The sequence below is a fragment of the Arctopsyche grandis genome, chromosome 8, assembly GCF_051622035.1.
Source record: "Arctopsyche grandis isolate Sample6627 chromosome 8, ASM5162203v2, whole genome shotgun sequence".
Taxonomy (NCBI): domain Eukaryota; kingdom Metazoa; phylum Arthropoda; class Insecta; order Trichoptera; family Hydropsychidae; genus Arctopsyche; species Arctopsyche grandis.
In genome coordinates, this window is record NC_135362.1 from 1,958,012 (window position 1) to 1,978,686 (window position 20,675).

At 37.8% G+C, this 20,675-nt stretch overlaps 2 protein-coding genes and 1 long non-coding RNA gene across 3 annotated transcripts in view; 2 read left to right on the forward strand and 1 right to left on the reverse strand.

Annotated features, from left to right (window-relative positions):
- The window catches only part of atos (atos homolog atossa), a 59,599-nt gene extending 41,208 nt beyond the window's left edge, over positions 1 to 18,391 (forward strand). Inside the window, exons 2-8 of the mRNA XM_077436438.1 lie at positions 8,974 to 9,366; positions 9,452 to 9,663; positions 11,305 to 14,109; positions 14,424 to 14,632; positions 14,731 to 14,900; positions 15,566 to 15,768; positions 17,527 to 18,391. Of these exons, the coding sequence (XP_077292564.1) occupies positions 8,974 to 9,366; positions 9,452 to 9,663; positions 11,305 to 14,109; positions 14,424 to 14,632; positions 14,731 to 14,900; positions 15,566 to 15,768; positions 17,527 to 17,971 (4,437 nt within the window). The 3' untranslated portion in view covers positions 17,972 to 18,391. The remainder of the gene's footprint in view (positions 1 to 8,973; positions 9,367 to 9,451; positions 9,664 to 11,304; positions 14,110 to 14,423; positions 14,633 to 14,730; positions 14,901 to 15,565; positions 15,769 to 17,526) is intronic.
- LOC143915612 (uncharacterized) overlaps positions 1 to 20,675 on the forward strand; it is an 854,026-nt gene that overhangs the window by 256,968 nt on the left and 576,383 nt on the right. The gene's annotated exons all lie outside the window — the stretch shown is intronic.
- LOC143915751 (uncharacterized) lies at positions 432 to 3,001 on the reverse strand. Its single transcript, XR_013260927.1, has 2 exons — positions 2,342 to 3,001; positions 432 to 2,216 (listed from the first exon to the last, which is right to left on the reverse strand). It is a non-coding gene; the product is annotated as an uncharacterized LOC143915751 (long non-coding RNA).

Here is a 20,675-nt window from a genome sequence, read left to right on the forward strand (position 1 = left end):
TAATGCACCTGAGATTTATTTTTGATTATTTTGGATTCAATCTAGGTTTTTAGAAAAAATAACCACATACAATTATATAATCCACGAAAAAAAATTCTTTTCATTTACCGTTTGCCGGTTTATTTAAGTAGTGTTTGTAAGTCCAACTGAAGTTTATTTGCTAATAAATTCATCTTCGGCGCATTTTATTTTGTTATAAAGAATGTATATAAATAAATAATCACTTTATATTATATTATGGCATAGGATTGTGTGAGGATATATTATAAATAAATGTGTATATTAAAAATACGAAATACAATCCACTCAAAGAAGTATGGAACGCCGCATGCTCGGCGTAACAAGGATATATAGGATACGGAACACGTGGGCTAGAAGTATGACGAAATAGTGAAGAGAATGAAATGGCAATGGAAGAATGGACGAAAGTTATACAAAAGAAGTGTTTGAATGGTACCCGAGAGAATGTAAAGGGCCGAACGGAAGATTATAAATTAGAAGTGTGAGATATGAGTGAATTCCTCGCGCAATAGTTGAGCATTCGAAATAACAAGTGCGATTAGGGGCCGAACTTGCTCTTCAAACCTGGCCTGACCCGAATCTGACCCAAATACCGCTCGGCAACACGAGATTGACCCATTTTTTGCGGCTGCGGCGCATGTGCAGTCTCACAAGCAGTTCATTTTTCAACATGCACTTCACACCCCTCATTCGATTCGTCACCCTGTCCATAATCAAAGTACAATGCGTGTGTGTATTTCGCGATAAAAAACTGCCGAATTTCATATTTTTATCGCGCATATGGCGTAATCTTTGAATTAAATCTCTTTGTTCTTGCGTAATGGCGGCGCACTTGGTTTTTTTTTATGATTCACAGCTCGTATGGCGTTTGCCAGGTTTTCGAGACAGACAGCTTGGCGCGCGCTATACTCAGAAGAGATCGAATTGAATTATGTATGTGTGTACATATATATACATGATGTAAAATTTTCCACTGAGAGGTTTCTCCAGTCCTTATGGGTGTTGCCGAGTGTGTCATGTTTGAAAATTAATCACGACTTTGACTCAAATGTTGGAAATGACGTTCTGTCGAAAGTAAAATAAACTGTTTTGTCGGTGATAAGTCAGCTTTTGCCGAAAATTAATACGACATTGTGATTGTCCTTATGCGTCACATCTACGGTGCGTTTGCGATTTTGCTTCTTTTTTTGTTTGATTTGCTTTGGAAAACAAACGGGTGGATAGAAAAATGGTGTAACGAAATGTTGCATATACGAATGTGCGTTCTGATCAGCCCACCCACTCCTTTGTAACGCTGATTTGCGTTTAGTCATTCCGTGACGTTTGTTGACGTCGGGTTTACAAGTTGGTAGTTTCGCTTTGACCGTGCGCGATCTCACTGTTTTAAATTCACTTTTTACTAAACGAATATGTGAGATTTTCACAAGGCTTTTCTATGGTTCACTTCGCCAACGATTCAGTGTATATTCCGACAATCTTCCGATCGTTTTGAAACTTTGCCATTTAGCGCGGTTTGGTCAACGATGGAAAACTTAAATCGATTCCGATAGTTCGATGGTGAAAAATAATCGTAATAAATACGTTTAAATTTCCGTCATATGTTTTATATATGTATTTTATATATTATATGTTTGACAACCGTCTCGTTCTCCGACGAAAGGGTCTCTCAGACTGTATTCGTTGGGGGGGGGGGGGGCATCATATCGAGGGCTTTATTGGTTGACTTGATCGACCTTTATTGAAGTGGACTTATATATGTTTGACTTTCCGCTATCCTCTCGTTTTGTCAGATTTTAATTGTTTAAATATAGGCATTTATCTTTTTCGCACTATCTTATAAAATTTGCATTATAGGCTCTCGTTATCTCTCATATACATTTTTACTTCACTAATAGCATAGGTTATACAATGAATGTTAAAATGTTTATATTACAATTCGATATTTGTGTTATGACCAAACGCCGAGATTTCATTGTTGACTTTTACATATGTCTGATAGTCGAAGTTTGTTTACAACTCTCTGACTTTTATTAGCTTTACTTTTATTCACTCTGTTAGTTCAGTAAAATTCCTGCCCGTCAAAAATTTGGGATCTGATTTTGAACCACGTCCACTCTTTAGATCGCTTTGATATTTTGTCGAAATACGAAGGGGGAGGGGGGGGGGGATTAGCTAACATTGAAGTAAGCTAATGTCTTATTTATTTATTTATTTATTTTAAACAGACCATTGTGGCATAACAGGAATTCCTAAAGCGCCACAATGGTCAAAAAATATAACACAAAAAAGAAAAAAAACAAAATAACAATTAAACATAAACATAAATATGAAGCTAGAAGAGTTAAATCATTAACAAACTCTTTAAAAATTACATTGTGTCAGATCGAAGCGATGACATTAAGTGTCAGATCGAAGCGGTGACAGCTAGCTATCCAAACGCGGCTTTCTACCGCCCCTTCACAACTCACTTAACACTTGCCTTACTATTAAATGTGTGCTTTAAGTTAAAATAATGCAAAACCTTCGAGGTTAATTATTTTTATTAGCTATTAAAATCATTTTATCATGTATTAAACGTCGAATAATATGAAATAAGTGCAAGAAATTAAATAAATAACGGCTGAAGCAGAGCCGTCACTCCGAGGCGGATATCATTAGCGTGGTGCGTACTGAATTTCCCTTCTCTCTCTCTCGCATCTATGAGGCAAGTTTACAAGGGGCTTCTCGTGAATATAATTATATCAGTTGATATTGATGAAAGTTTTTATTTTGGAATGCCATAATTCGAATCATAGAGGTTTTGATGAGGAATATATAAAATATGATGACCCTATATTCAGTATATTTGGAGAAATGAAACAAAATATAATTTCTCATGCTTTTGACGAGTATAATCGAAGCATATGTTCAATGTATTTTTAATCAAAATATTGTAGTAACATTTGTGGACTTATATTTCAGTTATGATATTTTGGATTTTAAAAAAAAAAATTCAGTTCTGTTGATTAATCAGTTTTAACCAAAGGTCGGTTTTCGCTTAGTATACATATGTATGTATAATCATAATGAAAAAGTGCTATAAAAATATAACCTTTTAAACGACCGTTTCCAAACGAAACTTTTCGGGAAAGAATTAAATTTTCATACAAAACTCTCTCACAAAGCATTTAAAATTCTCAAACGGCCACCACCTGCCAGTAAATTTAAATTTCATTTGTAGACAAAGCTTTAAGTTGTTTATCGTTAATAAAAAACAGTCACGTTTAACACAACTGTATAAGATTGACCTTTAATCAAAGACTTTAAACATGTAAATGTTTATTCTGTATTATACACACGCAAGTGAAATAATATACGAATACTTATTCCGATAGCGATAATTCCTATCGGCCATTTCATCGAGATATATGTATGTATGTATATCAAAACCTGTACGTTTCTACTATCGTATTATGACGCAATGGGATATTTGTATTACCGGTAAATATGAAATGCGACTAGCACCTTGAACGTAAACCGGGTGATAAGTGCGTATGATTTAGCGTGACGGTTTTTTCCTACATATGTGGTTATTCACTGGTGATTTATCTGCGGGCGTGTCTCTCGTAGGATTTCCGCCTACCACATACACTACGAGAGGTAATTCCGAATGTCAAAACTGCAATTATATTTTGTTTCGAATCTTATCGATTCGCAGAAAGGCTCTAAAAAAGATAAGATTTTATGTAAACAGTCACTCTTTAGATTTATTACACAAATTTTTGAAAATACTTGTTAATTGTTCAATATTATCAATAATATCAATGCTAATTGTTCAATATTATCTCTGCGTCAGTAGGCATGTTTATAAACGCGATCATATGAAAAACCTGCCACGGAGTTAAGTGACATTTGCTACTTTTTAGATGTGTGGGTTTCAAGTTTTGACCTTTTGAGCGCGAGCCCGTTGTTTGGATTTATGCCGTCACGATAATACGTTTGATTGTTGTTTTCTTAAACAATTGTATAAATGCGTTTCTTCTTTCTTCCGCCATGTTATGGTTTTTTAAATATAATTATATTTAATTGTTTGTTTACTTTGTAGTGTGCCTGTAGTATGCGAGCTGTGCGCTTGTATGATTAATGTTCTGTTCATTGTCAATATTTTTGACAGGATTGAGCGTTTAACAATTATTCAAGTTTAACAAATTATGAAAATATTCTAAGCCGTATGTGCAATAATCTACCCGATATATCGATCGTAGACACTGCTATTCGTATTGTAGCTAGCAATTTTATTACGTTGAATTCAGATACATATGTACATATAAATTGTTTGAGACGTATTTTTTCGGACAAGGAACTAGATTTTAGTTAAGAAAAGCCTCAGAATTGTCAACAAAAACGTTTGGTCTTCGAAACACATACCTGTTTCCTACTACCTACCAATTTGTTAACTAGGAGCGATAGATTGCTCAATTAATTGCGAAAATATATTGCTCCGCTTTTAGGCCCTATGGTTGGAGTATTTATAGGAAAAAAACATTTCATTCGCTTCATATTCGTACATTTGAGTAATAAAACTTTGTCGCTATGGGGGAAATATTTCCGTTTCTAATCAATGTATTGTAGCTAGAATTTTTACCACGCTTAGTTGAAAGACAAATCACCCAACAATGTTTGAGCAGTTCGCACAAACATATAATGATCAAGATACAGTTGACCGAAGAATTGTTGAAAAATGTTTGTTTTTTGAAAGACGTGTCAATTACTATCTATTATTTTGTTACGAATTCGTAAACCGGAATTATTATTTTTTTTTAAAACAATATTTCATTATTTGATTTTGACCTTTTAAATTATTTTTATTTTCTTGATATTTAATGTGTCTAATACTGATAGTGATAGTGATATATATAAAAAAAATTGAACAAAATCCGACAACCGGAAGTAGAACTTTTGTCTCGTGCAAGTTTCCATACATTTGCGCTCAATTTGTATCGAAAATGCTGTCATAGCTATTAGTGTTTCATAATGCTGCCGGTATGTGTGAACGGTTCAATATAGAATTTTGTTTTGTGACCTTCTTATATTCCTCAAATACATAGATAAAATCATGTTACTACCTATTATTTTGTTGTTCTTATAATTTACTGAACAAAAGCTGAATAAATTACTGATCAATTATACATACACTTTACTTACGTCATCGCAACGGCGTTGCTTGATTGTATCCTACGTTTCATTCATATTATCAATAAAGTAATTGTCATTTGTTGAAAACCCTCACATGAGGCCACCATCCCGTATAAAATATCCAATAGAATAGCGTCTAAATGGTGCAATCGCAGATTGAGTGCGAAAGTGTAATAAATTTGACATTCGCACAGCTTTGAGGTTAACCAGAGGTGGCTCGCTCTTAGTCTGTCCCACGAGCATAGCAAGCGATTCCATCAGCTGATCAGTTTGTTTTTTATTTGGACGCGAGCCGCGTTGGCAGACACGCAGGCCGACATGTTGACATTGTGACGTCACGCGAGACTGACGTTTTTTGACGTGACGTATTCTCGCCTCATCTCGGTGCTGTCAGTCGAGGGGTACAAACGAATCGTCGTCATGCCAAGCTCGGAGTATATTTACCAGCTCGCGAGCATTTTGCCACTGCAATCGGCGACAATTTGTTTGCAGACTGCGGGACCATTGGCACATGGTCAATTTTGGCTCGAGAGTGCGAGCCCTTGAATTTTATCAACGCCCCGTTTATAAATAGACCCCGACGCGATAATGGATATTTTCCAATTTGCAAATTTGGTCGAAAATGAACAAGCAATTCTGAAAAAGATCTGCTGGTTAGTCGTTCGGAAGAGTGTATAGTGTGTGGGCAAAGCTTACGAGAGGTAAATCGTCTTGATAAGTTGTGCAACTGCTTGGAAGAATAGCTCACCAAAAATAATAGGAATAAACATGAGAAGTTTATTATTATTCTGGCGGTTGGAATTGCAATACCGGTTTATCGGTAAATCGTCAAAATTTCGTCATCGGTAAATTTAAAAATTTACCGGTAATTACTGGCTATTTAATCGCGAATTAAGTACATACATACATACATATATAGGCTTATTATTGCATAACATAACATTATAGGTAGAAATGACGTATTGTGGAATAGGTTGCCTGGATTTTGTTTATTTTCAGTATTTTATTCTTAATTATTTACCATTCAATCTAGGTTAACGTTTTAAGGAAAAGTTATCACATACAGCTATGTAATCCACGATTTTTTTTATTCATTTACCGGTAAATACCGGTACAAGGAAAAATTGACGGTAAATTACAATCACTAGGTCTAAATTAGGATACCACGAGATACTATAGTACATACATATGTCAAATTTAATGGTTTTAAGTTGGAAACTGTGGATTTGAGCTGCGGACAAACATCCATTCTTCTACCTATTATGCAAACAAGCGATAAATCATAGCGATAAGTAGTACAACTGTTTGAAAGAATCACACCCTAAGAAACAATGTTAGAAAATAAGCATTAGTCTAGAAAATAGGCATTAATTAGTCCTTCAAAGAACTGCAAAAGTTGTACGACTAGCAAGATGAATCACATTGGTACATTACTAGTGCCCAAGTTTACATTAAGAAACTTATGAAAACAAGCAATATCTTATTTATTTTTTAGTATATTCTTCGTTACGTGTCAATACCACAGACCTAACTTACTGTTATCTTAAAATCGTAGCTCGTTAAGAACTGTCTTTTAGTAGAGAAACAAGCTAACAACAACTTCTAGTGTGTACACAAAAGTTGGCCAGCAAAAAAAGTAGTATTAGAAATCCCCTCTCCACGTTCGTCGGTTACCAAACTGTCTAGTAGAAGGTCGCGATGTCTGCGTATTGCGTATCGCAACTATTAACTCAAAATTAGCATAATGCTAAAACTGAAGTTATTGTAAATTATGCAGGAAGTGTGTGCGCTAGCCAGTAGTTCTTTGTTCTGCTACTGGGTGCTAATCTGCGTCGCATTTGCTCAACACGCATTATCTATTATCTATGTATGTACTTGCTGCACGTGTTTCAGATGTTTCGTAGCATACAGTTGCTCATGTATGTCTCCTAGTCAATTCGTGTTTCCTTATATTTGTATGTATCTACATACATGCGATAAGGATGAGGTTTTCAAATTGTCCTGGAGCAGTGCTCCTTGGAACTTTTGGGTCTTTGCAAACACATCCATACATATGTTCATAATGTACATAAGCTCGATTTAAATCTTACGATTCATTTTGTTTGCTTTGACGGGTTGATGCCCTCATTTGAGGGCCGTTGAAGAAAAAATCTTTTTATGAATTTTTATGCTAGTAGGCAGTATAAGAATGAAAAGTCGTCTCTTTCGGAATTTCGTCGATGTCGACTGATTTTGTTTTGTTATCTTTGTTGAGAAACCCTGCCATGAGATACGATCAATATATGTGTGATAGTAGAAGCTTTTTTCTTTTGTCCACAGTTTCAACTGCATTTGGTTTCATCCTTTTAGCACTTTGGTGTTTATCGATTTTTTCACACCCCAATACACGAACGACCTTCACCCCTTGTCGTCAAATCCTTTTTCCTCCTCTTCCTCAACCTCTGGTCGTTCCTCCTCCTCCTCCCCCCATGAGGTTGGGTTTCGAGCTCGACAAACTGAGGAATCGAACCGTCCAAGACTAAAAATATCCAGATTGCGGTGGCCCACACGCAAACTATCAGTTACTAAACAAATTTGACACTCAGTCATTGTGTAGTAGGAGCAGGACAGCCCAAAAAAAAGCACACGATAGAAAGAGTCATGCGAGTTTGTTAACCCCAGCTAGTACTAATGGGACGTATGGTACAATTATTGGACGGAAAAAAATGATTCGATGTTTTTTTTTGCTAAAAAACTGGAATTAAATTGAATGAATTGATGTTTTATAGTCTATTAAAGTTAAGTTGAGCAACATTAAATTTAGAATTTTACGTGTACCATGTACGAGTAGGTATATATGTATGTATGCAGGCCCGAGCCTACCATATGTACAAATGTGTGCAACGCACACAGGCGGCCGAAAGAAATGAGAGTCGACAAAATTATATTCCTTAAAAAATACGAAACAAGACATCATACTTTTTAAAATGCATTTAGATTGTCTTGTTGTAAACTTGTAGATTGTTGTTGTAAGTTACAACTTGTAACACATCCGAACTATAATCCGGGGAAATAGCGGGATAGCAGGTATAACTTTGGTCCGCTTAGAGCTAGGTACATATTTTATGTTCTAATATCTTTGCGACTGCCAGATGTATTTCTTCAAGGATGTTGAGTATTGGTTGGTCATCGAAAGAACAATGTCCTAAATGTGGGATTTGGGGTAAAAACACTGCATTTTCACGAATGAACTTGAAAACGTTTAGGGCGAAAACACACAGCACGGAACGTGGCACGTGGAACATCGACAAGTTCTCTTACACTTCTTCAAATATGGGATGCACCATTATAGATCAAGCAAGGATAAATACAAGGATACAATTTTACCGAAAACGCTCCAGGGAGTCATTTTGGGACGGTGCGTGCTGGACGTTCCATGAATATGTGTAAGGCGCGGCCCATTTTTTTCGCACGTTTAAAACTATCTAAAAAAAAACATGTGCCACGTTCATCGCTGTGTGTTTTCGCCCTTAGTCTCTCTTGTCGTTTGGTTCTGATCAGAACTAAACGTTTTTGGTTTTTGTCTGTTTTTCTGGTTATTTTTTATCCCCGAATTAATATGATTTATACAAATGCTGATAAAATTAAAGAGCGGCCGATTTAAGTTTGCACACAGGCGGCTGAACTCGTAGGCCATATGAGGACGCGTATACTGTTTTAGTTCTAAAGAACTTAGTAGTAGTTGTTGTGTATGAAAGTATATAATAATTTATGCTTGTTTTTTTTTTTTGTTTCCAGATGCATAGTTGCGAATTGGTGGTGACCCCACCGGTCCAGGGTGCTGCCCTGCTGGTGGAGCTGGGCACCCTCATCATCGAAGGTCGCAACTCCAAGCCTGGCTTCACGTTCAGGACTGGTCAAAATGTGGAATCGAACAACGTCAGCGAAGATAGGAAGGAATCAGAAAGTTTTGCGAACTGCGACGTGGGCAGAGGCGCCTTGCCCAAGAGGCCAGCGACGAGCTCGTCCAACGCGGCTCATCTGTCTCCAGCGAAGAGGAACCGAGATCAGGAGGGTCAGCCAGAACCTGACGAGGACTCCAAAGCTGGTCTCGAAGAATTGCAAGCCAGACTGCCGAAAGGGTCGCACAAGAGATTACAATTCTACAATGAGGAGGCGGATCCTGGAAAGGTACACCCAACTTTTTTTTCACATCAGCTATTTATGTAGTTAGTGGCCATTGAGAGTGTCATTATTGAACGAATGTTTGTTTCAGATCGCATCAACTAGTAAGGTGGTGGAAAACTTGTCAGTGTACGAGATGAAAGCGAGACTTGCCAATGGTGGTCCTTTGCGTGGCCGTGCAGATGCGTTGTGGCGTGACCATACGCCATTGTGCATCGAGGTGTTGCTCGCACCAGATTGTGGAACATGTCGAGGTCCCCTTTTGCTGCTTGAACGATGGACTATGTCTGTCTATTCGAGAAGGTAATCTATCTGCACTCTCAACTACCAACAATTCTACATACTTTATCGAAGTGTATATATATAGATGTGTAGTTTCATTCCGCTACAAATCGCTGCAAAACACGCGGCTGCATGCTCATTTCGATTTTGGTATTTTTCGTTTCAACGAAATTTGCGACTGTTTGACCGCATGTTCACTCGAACTTTTATCGATGTCGAACGTATGGATGTCTCTTTCGCACGCATATATTTTACTGTTCGCACTTATGCGAACTCTGTCAGATTCCCAATACACCTCTCCACTCATCTTGTGATCCTGATACTTTTGTCTCGACTTTTGTCTTTTTAAACTTGCCAGAAAGATCCAACTCAATTTTAATAATTGACAACCATGAATGCACATCGGAATGTCATCTGCGCGACCCAATAAATATCTCGTCTTTCCTACATGCTTAAATTCGAACAGTCGCGAACTTCGTCGAGACGAAAAATACCGAAATCGAAATGAGCATGCAGCCGCGTATTTTGCAGCGATATGTAACAAACCCATGTAGTTTTGGTAGAGACAATTCATATAAGAGGTACGTCATGACCAGTCGATGCTTTTCGCACAAAAAATGGTTCACTATTGTCAACCATGCTTTTTTGCTCTCTTGCTTAGTATATTAATGGAGCGCTCTATTGTTACTTGAAAAGCACCCAGCCAACGCCGAAGACTAGTCATCAGTGGCATCGCTAGGGGTGGTGTCACCTAAAATATATATTTTTTTATGAATTATTAATATTTGTTAATTGTTATGACGAGAAGCTAAGCTCACGCGTTGTTTCTGGATTGCGTCTCCGCCTGACTGAATCAGTTAACCTACTTACCTTTAGGTTCATATACTGATTTCTCAGGAATTCGAACAAACGCCAATTATGGATCATATTTGATGTTATGTATGTATATGTAGCTGCACCAGACGAATTTCGCGGTAGCTGTATAAATACAGAGAGCTGTTATACATAGCTGATAAATACAGAATATGTCGAATTAGCGGTTTTCAATTTGAACAATTCGGTGCTACCCCAAAAATGGTATCACCTGGTGCAGACCGCACTCCCTGCATGGGCCTAGTGACGCTACTGATGAGATGTAATGTGTATAAACGTTTATCGCATTGCGGTTGTTTTGTTCAACATCTTCAGCTTAGCATATGTATCAGAATATACCAAATAAATTTTTCCTGTCTTGAGACCACCCATTTGAACGATGACTAATTTAACATCAACTTGCTCATGAAGTTGCTCGCTCAGTTAAAGTACTATCGTTAGAGTAACTACATATGTATGTATGTACATATGTATGCAGTTAATAGTAGACATTTTTTTATATTTACCTAACTTTGGGAAAATACTTTAAATCTTTTCAAAACAATTATGATTATGGACATTGCATGGTTGTTCGTATCCCATCGATCAAGTCAAACTTAATGGGGGGGGGGTATTACGCTATCAATACGGATCGTGATTCTAGTATCGCGGATTTTAACAGTTCTACAAAATGGTCTAATTGTTACCTTGATTGATTGAATTGTATTAAAATAAGCATAAATATTAAACTTTAATGATGTGCGTTTATTTGTGTCCACTTTTATTTACTCTGTTATTTTTAAATTTCAGGACACAAGACTCGTCCTGTCACATAACATCTCAGTGGTTATTAAACGCTGTAAGATCTCAACTGCACTTCTCACAAATATCCGCATGGAGTGCAAAGCTGAAAGAGGAGGAGTTGGTCAAAGTTCAAGAACACCAGGCCAAAGTAGCGAGAGACTTGTCACCGTCGGAACGTCAACGTAAACTCAGCCGAGAGACGTGTAACTTTAAAAAGTACGAGTCTAACTGTGACCACGTCGACGACGAGCCTTCGAAGGATACCAGCTGTGACAAACTGCGCAAACTGAACGTTTTATACAATCTTAAAATACCGGACGAGACGTTCATGTCGGTGACGTTCCAGTGCCAACCGCTGAAACACACGTTTCCAATAACCGACATTGGTCATAATGTCTACTTGGAAGTACGACTTGAGAGTCTGCCGAGGATTGAAGATATACCGTTGGTCAATTGCGTGTGTGGTTTGAGGAGTAGTGATGTGCCGAGCAGAAGGAAGAGTAGAGACGAGCCGACTTTTACCGAAGATCTGTTGGCGAAGAAGCTAGCCGTAGCTTGCAGTCTGGCTAATAAGATGTCGAAACATTTGAATTCATCTACAGATAGTGAGGATCTGAAGAATCGTTCCAAAGGGTCTGCTTTTTGTACCGATTCGGGTGTCATCAACTCCGACATGGGATGTACGAGCGGTATAAGTAGAAAGTTTCCTTTGTATTCGTCGCCAAATGTGACCGAATTCGGTTATCACTCATTGTCTTCCAGGGGTTCGACTCCAGAGCGGTCTGATCTGAACGATTCGGGATTCTTCAGTACGAAGCCGGAAGCAAAGTCAGAGACGACCGATTTGTCGGCGACTAACGACGATCCATATCAGTACACTGGAGTTTCGAACAATCAAGTGCCTTTGAACAAACTTATCAGTACAGATTATTTATTGGTCGATGACAGGATGCAGACCGCTTGCAGGCAGAAGGGAAAGCATCGGTGCAATTGCGACGACGAATCTGACCAAGGCGCCTCGAAGGACCAGAACTTGCAGAGTAATGTCGTTTTGTTTAATACTAGCAGAGAAGATTATTTAGGCACCGGCCAGAAAGTAGCATCGGACGAGAAGAAAATCAAAGAAATGACGAGATATTTGAGAAGGCAAAGGAAGGAGGCCAGATTGAGGCAGATGAAATCGAATCAAGAATCGTCTTCAGTCCAGTCGAAGAGTGAAAAGAAAGTACGCACATTCAGCTCTTCGGAAAACTCAGACGGAAGAAGCTCGCCGGAACTCGTCCACTACAATAGCATCTGTCATGGTTGTTTTTGTAAACATCAAGAGCAACAGAAGCATAGCTTCGAATGCACCGATAGTACTCCAAAGGATAATTTACAATGCACAAACAACGGCGAGAAGCATGCAGAGTCTAGCAGCAGCAGCAGCAGTAGCACAACGTCCATTCCGATTCTACAAGCGTCCAAATTCGATCATGTGAACCGATTCGGCTGTTTCAAAAGCACTTTGCGTGCACCTAGAGAGTTCTACTGTCTCAAACAACAGCAAAACATGTCCGACTATGCCAAGTTTTATAACAAATGCAACAACAACGAGAGTCCGCCGGACTTTCACCGATGCTATTGTACAGTGTCGAAGATCGCCGACGACGATTATCGTCCGTCGACTAAAAAATTGATCTCAAGCGCGACCCAAACGGACGATATGCTGTGTGAGTGCGGCAAATCCCTCGTTCCAAAGTGTTCCGAGTGCACCAACAACACACCTGACGACGTGTACTGGAAATCTTGCGAGGATAGTGCCCGTGTGACGATAAAGCGCTCCGACGCCAACCACAACCTGGCCGCCGTGAGTAAGTCTAATTTGCTGCTGGAAGCCATCGTGCGAGCTCAGAAGGATCGTGACGACGATTCTGACAAACTTAAAATGGGTCATGACAAGAAAGTGATCGATTACAATTGTGATAATAGTGTTAATATGTTAAATAATTGCGAGTGTGATAAAAATATAGTATATTCAGATAGTCTTAATGAACCTAGCTGTACAAAAGATTCGCTTTCTCCCTTAATCGATAGTGATAACGACGATATTTATAAAGATGCTACCAATACAATACAGAAAGGTGATGCAGGTGTTGCATCGCCGACAAGTACAGATCTCAGCGTTTTACTAGAAAATAATAATAGTGATTTTGAATCAAACTCACATATGAAATATCTCAGCCGCAAGGAGAAACCGCCCGACTACGACGACGCCAAGCAGGATTTTGTAATCAAAAAGCCAAAGCTCAAAAGATCATCTCAAACGATCGATAAAATAAATAGAATAATGTTAGATCGAAGCCGACAAAAAACACAAAATATATTTTTAAATAGCGAAAACGGGAACACTTTAGATCGGAAACCATCTAGCGGTGATACCGACGACAATAATACAACTTCACTGTCGAACGACGACAGTAAAGATGACGATCATATTATACTGTACGAGAAGGGCGACTACGGGAAGTTTGGAAAGATCGTCGAGAGCTCGTCCGACCGTGCTCTCATGGGAAAGCTGAGCGACATCAAAAAAGAAATGTTCAACTACAACGTGTCCGGATTGAGCTTCTCGACGAATCTGCTGGATCATTCAGCCGTGCCGTCTACATCGGAGATGGACAAGTTCAGGTATAGATTGGACTCTGCGGCTTCCATGGTCTTCCATTCTAGGACTGGATTGCCGTTGACGTCTAGTCCCGCTCCACTCAGACGAGGAAAATCGTGTTTCGACTATGACAGTTCCATCAACAGCGTGTCAGGAATCAAAAGGTAAATTTGTCCTTTCTTCAAACTCGGTAATCAAATTTAGATTAGTTATTCAATCAGTTTTTGGCAACATCTGATGGTTACTGGTGAATTGATTTCGAGCAATTTACCCAGGACTACTATAAATGAACTAAATAATATTGCTAGTGGTGTTTAAGTGAACGAGTATGAACCAATAAGCCCCACTGGCATTTCAAATAGTGTTCCCACACATTCATAAACTCAATTTTGAGCGCCAGAAACCGATTTTATGTTCGCCAAATGCTTTTTAACCAGTTAATAGTTCAAAATTTAATCAATTTTGTATATTTTTACAGCGCCTTGTATGGATTGAGTAATGGTGATTTGGAAACACCGGACCCGAATCCAGCTTGGTCGCCGGGATCTAGTCCGGGGTCGCCGAGCCACGCTCACACCGAAGCCTCCATCTTCAACTACAACGTCACACCAAAAACTTTAAACCAACCGTTGCCAGTTTTGAATAGGTCTAATAAATTCCGACACGGCACTAGTAGTGGACTGTTAGGTAAAGTTTTACATTTTTAATTTTCCATTTATGCTTAATAATACACATCTTTAGCATTATATATTTAATTCGTATCATTTTGATATTTTTGATTGTAGGAAGCTTTGAGGAATCTGTGTTGAATGGCAGATTAGAGCCAGCTGCAACTGTAGCCGGTTTCACGGCTGAAATTGGTGCATCCGGAGAGTTTTGTCCATCACACTTGACCGTTCCCGTTACCGTGTTCTTCTACTCTTTAGGCGACAACACCACATCGTCTCCTTATTTGGTAATTATGTAGTTAATCGCGACTACTTCTCATCAGATTATTCTAGTCCAGCGATTACAATAAAAATTAAATATGAATATACAAGTTGACAATAATACTCAATGCATCACATTTATCTTGGAACATACAAATAATATAGTGTTGCGTAGGGGTGGGTGGAGGATCCAAGTAAAAGGCCAAAGTCGTTTCACAGCATTTATTGGCGTTTAAGGAGATACACGCACTGGCAGTACTCTGTCCAGAATGTTTTGATATCGTCTAAGTACCGCCTTATAACGGATAGGTCGCTCAGGGCATCTTCGACGTCCGGTTACTTCCCTATTGTTTAGGCATGTACCCGGATATGTATTCCCACGCTATCGGTCACTTCTGAGAAGGGACCAATAGCGGCCAATTCGGTGGCCATTGTTTAGCCTACTTGCACTTAGTCTGGAGATAATCCTTGAAACCAATTATAACGGTCACACAGTCTCTGGGATGCTACTCGGCCTAATCCGATTGCACTTATATCGCTCGGTGACCGATCGGCGGTATACGTAACAATAGTATATCTACCTGAAAGAAACCCCACCTAATCACGACAATCGTGACGCAAGCTGGACTGAAGCACATCGCCGACGCCGTTGCCTTTGCAATTATTTTGACAGTTCACCGTTTCGTTTCAGGGACACATCAATTTAGGAAGAAAGGGCTACTGCGTACCGCGTGCCGGCACTATTCAAGTGACCCTCTTCAACCCGCACGGAACGGTGGTCAAGATGTTCGTTGTGATGTACAATTTGGAAGACATGCCACCTCATTCGCGTACGTTCTTACGGCAACGTACTCTATGGGGCGGCACGTGTCTCCGATACCTCATCCACCTCAGGTTATTATACACTTCATTTAAGTTAATATTTTCTTCCAGCTAAGAACCGAGCCACACTGGGTGATTTGCGAGTGATTTTGTTACCCAAGCGTAGTTGCTCGTGGTCACCCAACTTGGGCAACCAGAAGCGACCAAGAATCTACTCAAAAATACGACGATACAGTCAAAAGTGTTCATAGTTTTTTCACTACTGTGGCACCGCGCTGGTCATTCAAGCAATAGAATTACCATGACCAGACCAAACGCCGGCAACCCATCACGCTGTTTGGGTGACTTTATGGTGTGGGTAACCGGTGAGTTGCCTGGTGTGGCATGCTCTATTCAACTGTATACAACTGTATACATATGAAGGTGACTTTCAGGCTGAACATTTCTTCAAATATGGAATACAGCGTTATCGATCACTGTCAAGCAAGGATAAATACAAGCATACAATTTAACCGAAAAAGGTCCAGAGGGTTATTTTGGGGCGAGGCGTGTTGGGCGTCCCATGAATATGTATGTGCATGGCACGGCTCATTTTTTTCACACACCGTTGTGTGGTTTCGCCCTTACCCGGTATGGCATGATTTATAATTCTATATAAGCTTTATAATTCTATGTATATAAGCCAGCAGCATAGCTCGGTCGTTAAGCTTCTGCTTAGCGTCGAGACGCGCCGGGTTCGATTACAGGGCCGGGCCTCGAATGAAAATGAATTTTTTTCAGAGAATGCTGTTGGTTAGACCTGGATTTGTGACTTCAGGTTGATCGTTTCCTATCAGAGTTTGCCGATTTTCTCTGATTTCATTGTTGAAACGGTTCCCGGAAAAAATTGGCTAAAATCCCTCCTATACAATATGTCACCTATAATTTGTGATTAATTAATGTGCAATAAATAAGTTTGTGTACAAATTGATAGATGTCTCATTGATTTGCGAGTTCTTCAGTGTCTCGTTATTCAGTGACTTATATAAAAAAAATGCTGCATTGTAATTGTAATTAGTAATTGGCCAGGAAGGCGCATTGGGGTTTACCTGTAAGGCCTTCCTGGTATATATGTAAAAAAATAAGTGATGTGTGGTTGTTCTTGTGCGATATTCATGAACAACCATATCGTTCTCCGACGAAAAGTTCTCTTAGACTGTATTCGTCGGGGGGTGGTGGCCTCATGTTGGGGGCTTTAAGGGTCGAATTCCTTGACCTGTAAAGATGGCTTAGTAATTCTATATAACTGTATACATATGATTAACAAAGTCACCCACCAAGTTGCCTGCAACTTGCAGGGTGCCCGGGTGATTTGCAGGCTGCTAGTCACCCAGTGTGGCCTTTCTCTAAATGCAATTTGACAGAAACGAACAGAAACAGAAACAGAAACCTTTCCCTAACTTAATATTCAAATTTTAATTGTTTCTAAATATGTAATAAATATTTAAATACTAAATATATAAATACTAAATATGTACTATTTTGTACATATTTAAATACTAAATATATAAATACTAAATATGTACTAAGTATTGTTTGCGTATATTAATAACGCAAGTTGATGCTTCGGAATTGATTATATGCTCAAAAAACAACAAAATAGTTTGCCGTGATCTGATTATCAATTACTCTTGAAATTGAAGCAATTTTTGATGATGACGTTCCACTGACTAGTTTAAAGAAATGTTCTTAATATGTATTTTCGTTTTGTTTCGACAAAATGCCTGTTTAAACATATCGAGCAAATGTTTCAAAGTATGAATACTAATATCGAAGCATCTTGGATTCCAGATTCCTGTCGTCGAAATCTGGCAAAGTGTACCTGCACACGGACATCAGGATAATAGTGTCGCGCAAGGCGGACCTGGACACGGCAGCGGCTCACTCCCTGTCGTCGGCTCTGGTCGCCAACTCGAACAGCAACTGTGATAAAGGCGAGCTCGTCAGCAAGGGCCGTAAGTCCAAAGTGGAAACGGGCACGTTTCGCAAACGGACCATCGACGAAAAGTGCAATATCGAAGCTAGGAAGCTGAATCGGTCGAACGGGTGCTATGAGCTGTCGGCCCATTGCCCCGTCGACGACCTCACCAAGTTCAAAAGAGATCTCAATCAAAACAGGCAGACATTCCCGGTGAACAGTGCGCCCGGTCTACCCTCGGCCGTCACCAACGAGCTGTCGTACGAGCTGCGCAGCTTCACCTACGGACCCGACAATCCCAAATATTCGCCTCGATGATATGTACATTATTTGTGTTTCTGTTTCATGTGATACGATAGTCTCTCCTTTCGCTTGGTAATACATACATACAACATACATATTATATACCCCTAATACTGTCGAACCTGCAATACTAATCTGTCAAATACATCTGAAAATATACCAATCACGAGCACAAATGTACATATATATGAATTTTGTATCATTATGTGTGTCTAGTGGGGCGAAATAGTGTTGCGTCGCTTCACTATGCACGCGACCTCAATTTAAATAGATTCACTCCCCTATATACTATTGTGTATAAACAAGCTTCGGTAGATTGTGGCCGTTCATTTTAAAGCGCAACCTATAGCGATGAAGGTAACGTAATATTAAAATTCGTCAAAATCATAATGCGAGTGAGTTTAAATCAGGCCCAATCTTAGATTAAAACGTGTGGTAAATCGGACTTGATTATAGTCATGCAATTACACGAGTTTGTTTGAATTTAAGTTGATTTTGACAGCGGTCTAAGGATTGAGTCTGATTTACCAAAAGTGTAAGACTAAGAGTAGGCCTGCTTAAGCTGTCATCTGACGCGATGAAAAATTGATTTTACTTATTCTTCATTTCGATACGCAATCTATGGAGTAATATTCAAATCTGTCAAAATTGGACAATCGTAATTTGGTGAGATTTTATATCAGGCCCGATCCTAGATGAAAACATGTAAAATGGACTCAAACCCCCATCTGATTATAGTGATGTATTTATATGAGTGTGTGTTAGAATTATTATATATGTCAGTGTCATTTTGTCAATCACAATGTACAATTGAGTCCAATTTACTAAACTGACAATTCTAGGATCGGGTCTGTCCATGCTGTGTAAAGAATTGCTACCGAAATAATATAGTAATCTTGGACTATTTCATGGGTTGCGTTATAAAATGTATGATTTTTTTACCATATCCCATCATTGCGAACCGAAAAGGTCTGTAATTTGCACAGGCAATGTGATGTGTTGACGAAAATATATAAATCTACTTATGAAATATAATCAAAAGCACTAGAATAATAATATGCATAAATGAGAGCAATATTTATAACGAGAGTATTTGATATGATTTTCGACATTATGAATGTTATATTAAAAAATATAAAGTTTGATGCTTGAAATTTAGCAGCTATGGATATATTTATGTATGTATATGTATATATATTTATTATTTTTATAATTTACGACTTTGTGTAAAATATATTTTACCTGCGCACCGTATTTTTATTATTGTATATGTGACTTTTTTTTTTTGTTAAGTTAGTTATATATGAATATTTATATGTACATTGTATGTATTAAAATTTGTATATACAGTATAAACATATGTACGTACAGATGATATATACATACAACGTAAAAAATTCTTAGACGTTGTATAAATGAAATGGAATTAGAAAGAAAAAAGATAGAACTTTCGTCATGCTAAGATTTGGCTTAATATTATTACACTGAAAAATCTTTAAGAAACGTATTAACGTATATGATGGTTGATTTAATTTTTTAAATTAAAATTGCCTTTTGATCCACAAAAACTGGATATAATTCATGCATAGTAATTGTTAATTTGTTTCTTTTTTTATATACTGATTTTATTTTGTGTCAAATAAAGTTGTATTATTTTATTATTAAAATATTTGAAATTCGGAATTTATTTTATTTTATTTTCATTTTTGATGGATTATTTTTTACGGGAGGTCGTCTTCTTGTCTGAAACAAAGCCTGATCCTGGCTGAAACATGTGGTAAGTCAGATTCATACGAATGTGATTTCATTATCTATGAACAATCAGCTGTTAGATTGAGTCTGACTCACCATGATAGGTCTAGGAGCAGGCCTAATGTTATATCTATGAAATATATGTTTCAATTTACATTTTTGCAAACGATTAATTTAAATAAATTATTTATTGACATACAAGACAATCAGTTTTATCAACGGTTCGACGATAATTATAACCTAAAAATTGTATCAGTTCAAAAGCGAGCAGTATTTTGATTTAAAATGTATTAGATAGGCTATAATTTCAATCATGATACACACAGGTTGTGTCAAATAAGCAAAATATTGCAATTGGTATTTAATATAAAATAAAAGTATTAGCCGACTTAAATTATGATTGATGTTTTATTTCACTAACATAATTGTTTGAAAATGATCAAGAAAATATGATTCAATACTATATTTATGAATATATATATTGCTTATTTGAAACATTGTATATATGTATGTACATATGTGTGTATGTATGTATAAATTATACATATTTATATAGTCAAATATGCTATGTACATGCATACATATATATAATGTTTTCTCAGCAATAAGATATCAATTATAAATTCATATTCGTCGTTGTGTAAACATCTACATATATTTTTGTACAAAATAAATTAAATATGATATTTTAATTGTTTGTTAGTTCGGTAGGCTGTTTTAGTCGTTAGAAGCATGTTTGTGATTTACCAATTATTATTGTAATAATTACGCGGCTCGTTTGCCTTAAATTATATAACTTTGACTTCGTTTCCATGTTCTAATTAAACTGTCGTCCATTTGAACTCATCATAATCATTAGACCGATTGATCGTACAGTCGTCCAAACGCCACTATTTATTGAATAATACAAATATGCTATACTTTGTTTTATTTTTGATACATATCAAATTTTATTCAAGTCGACAAC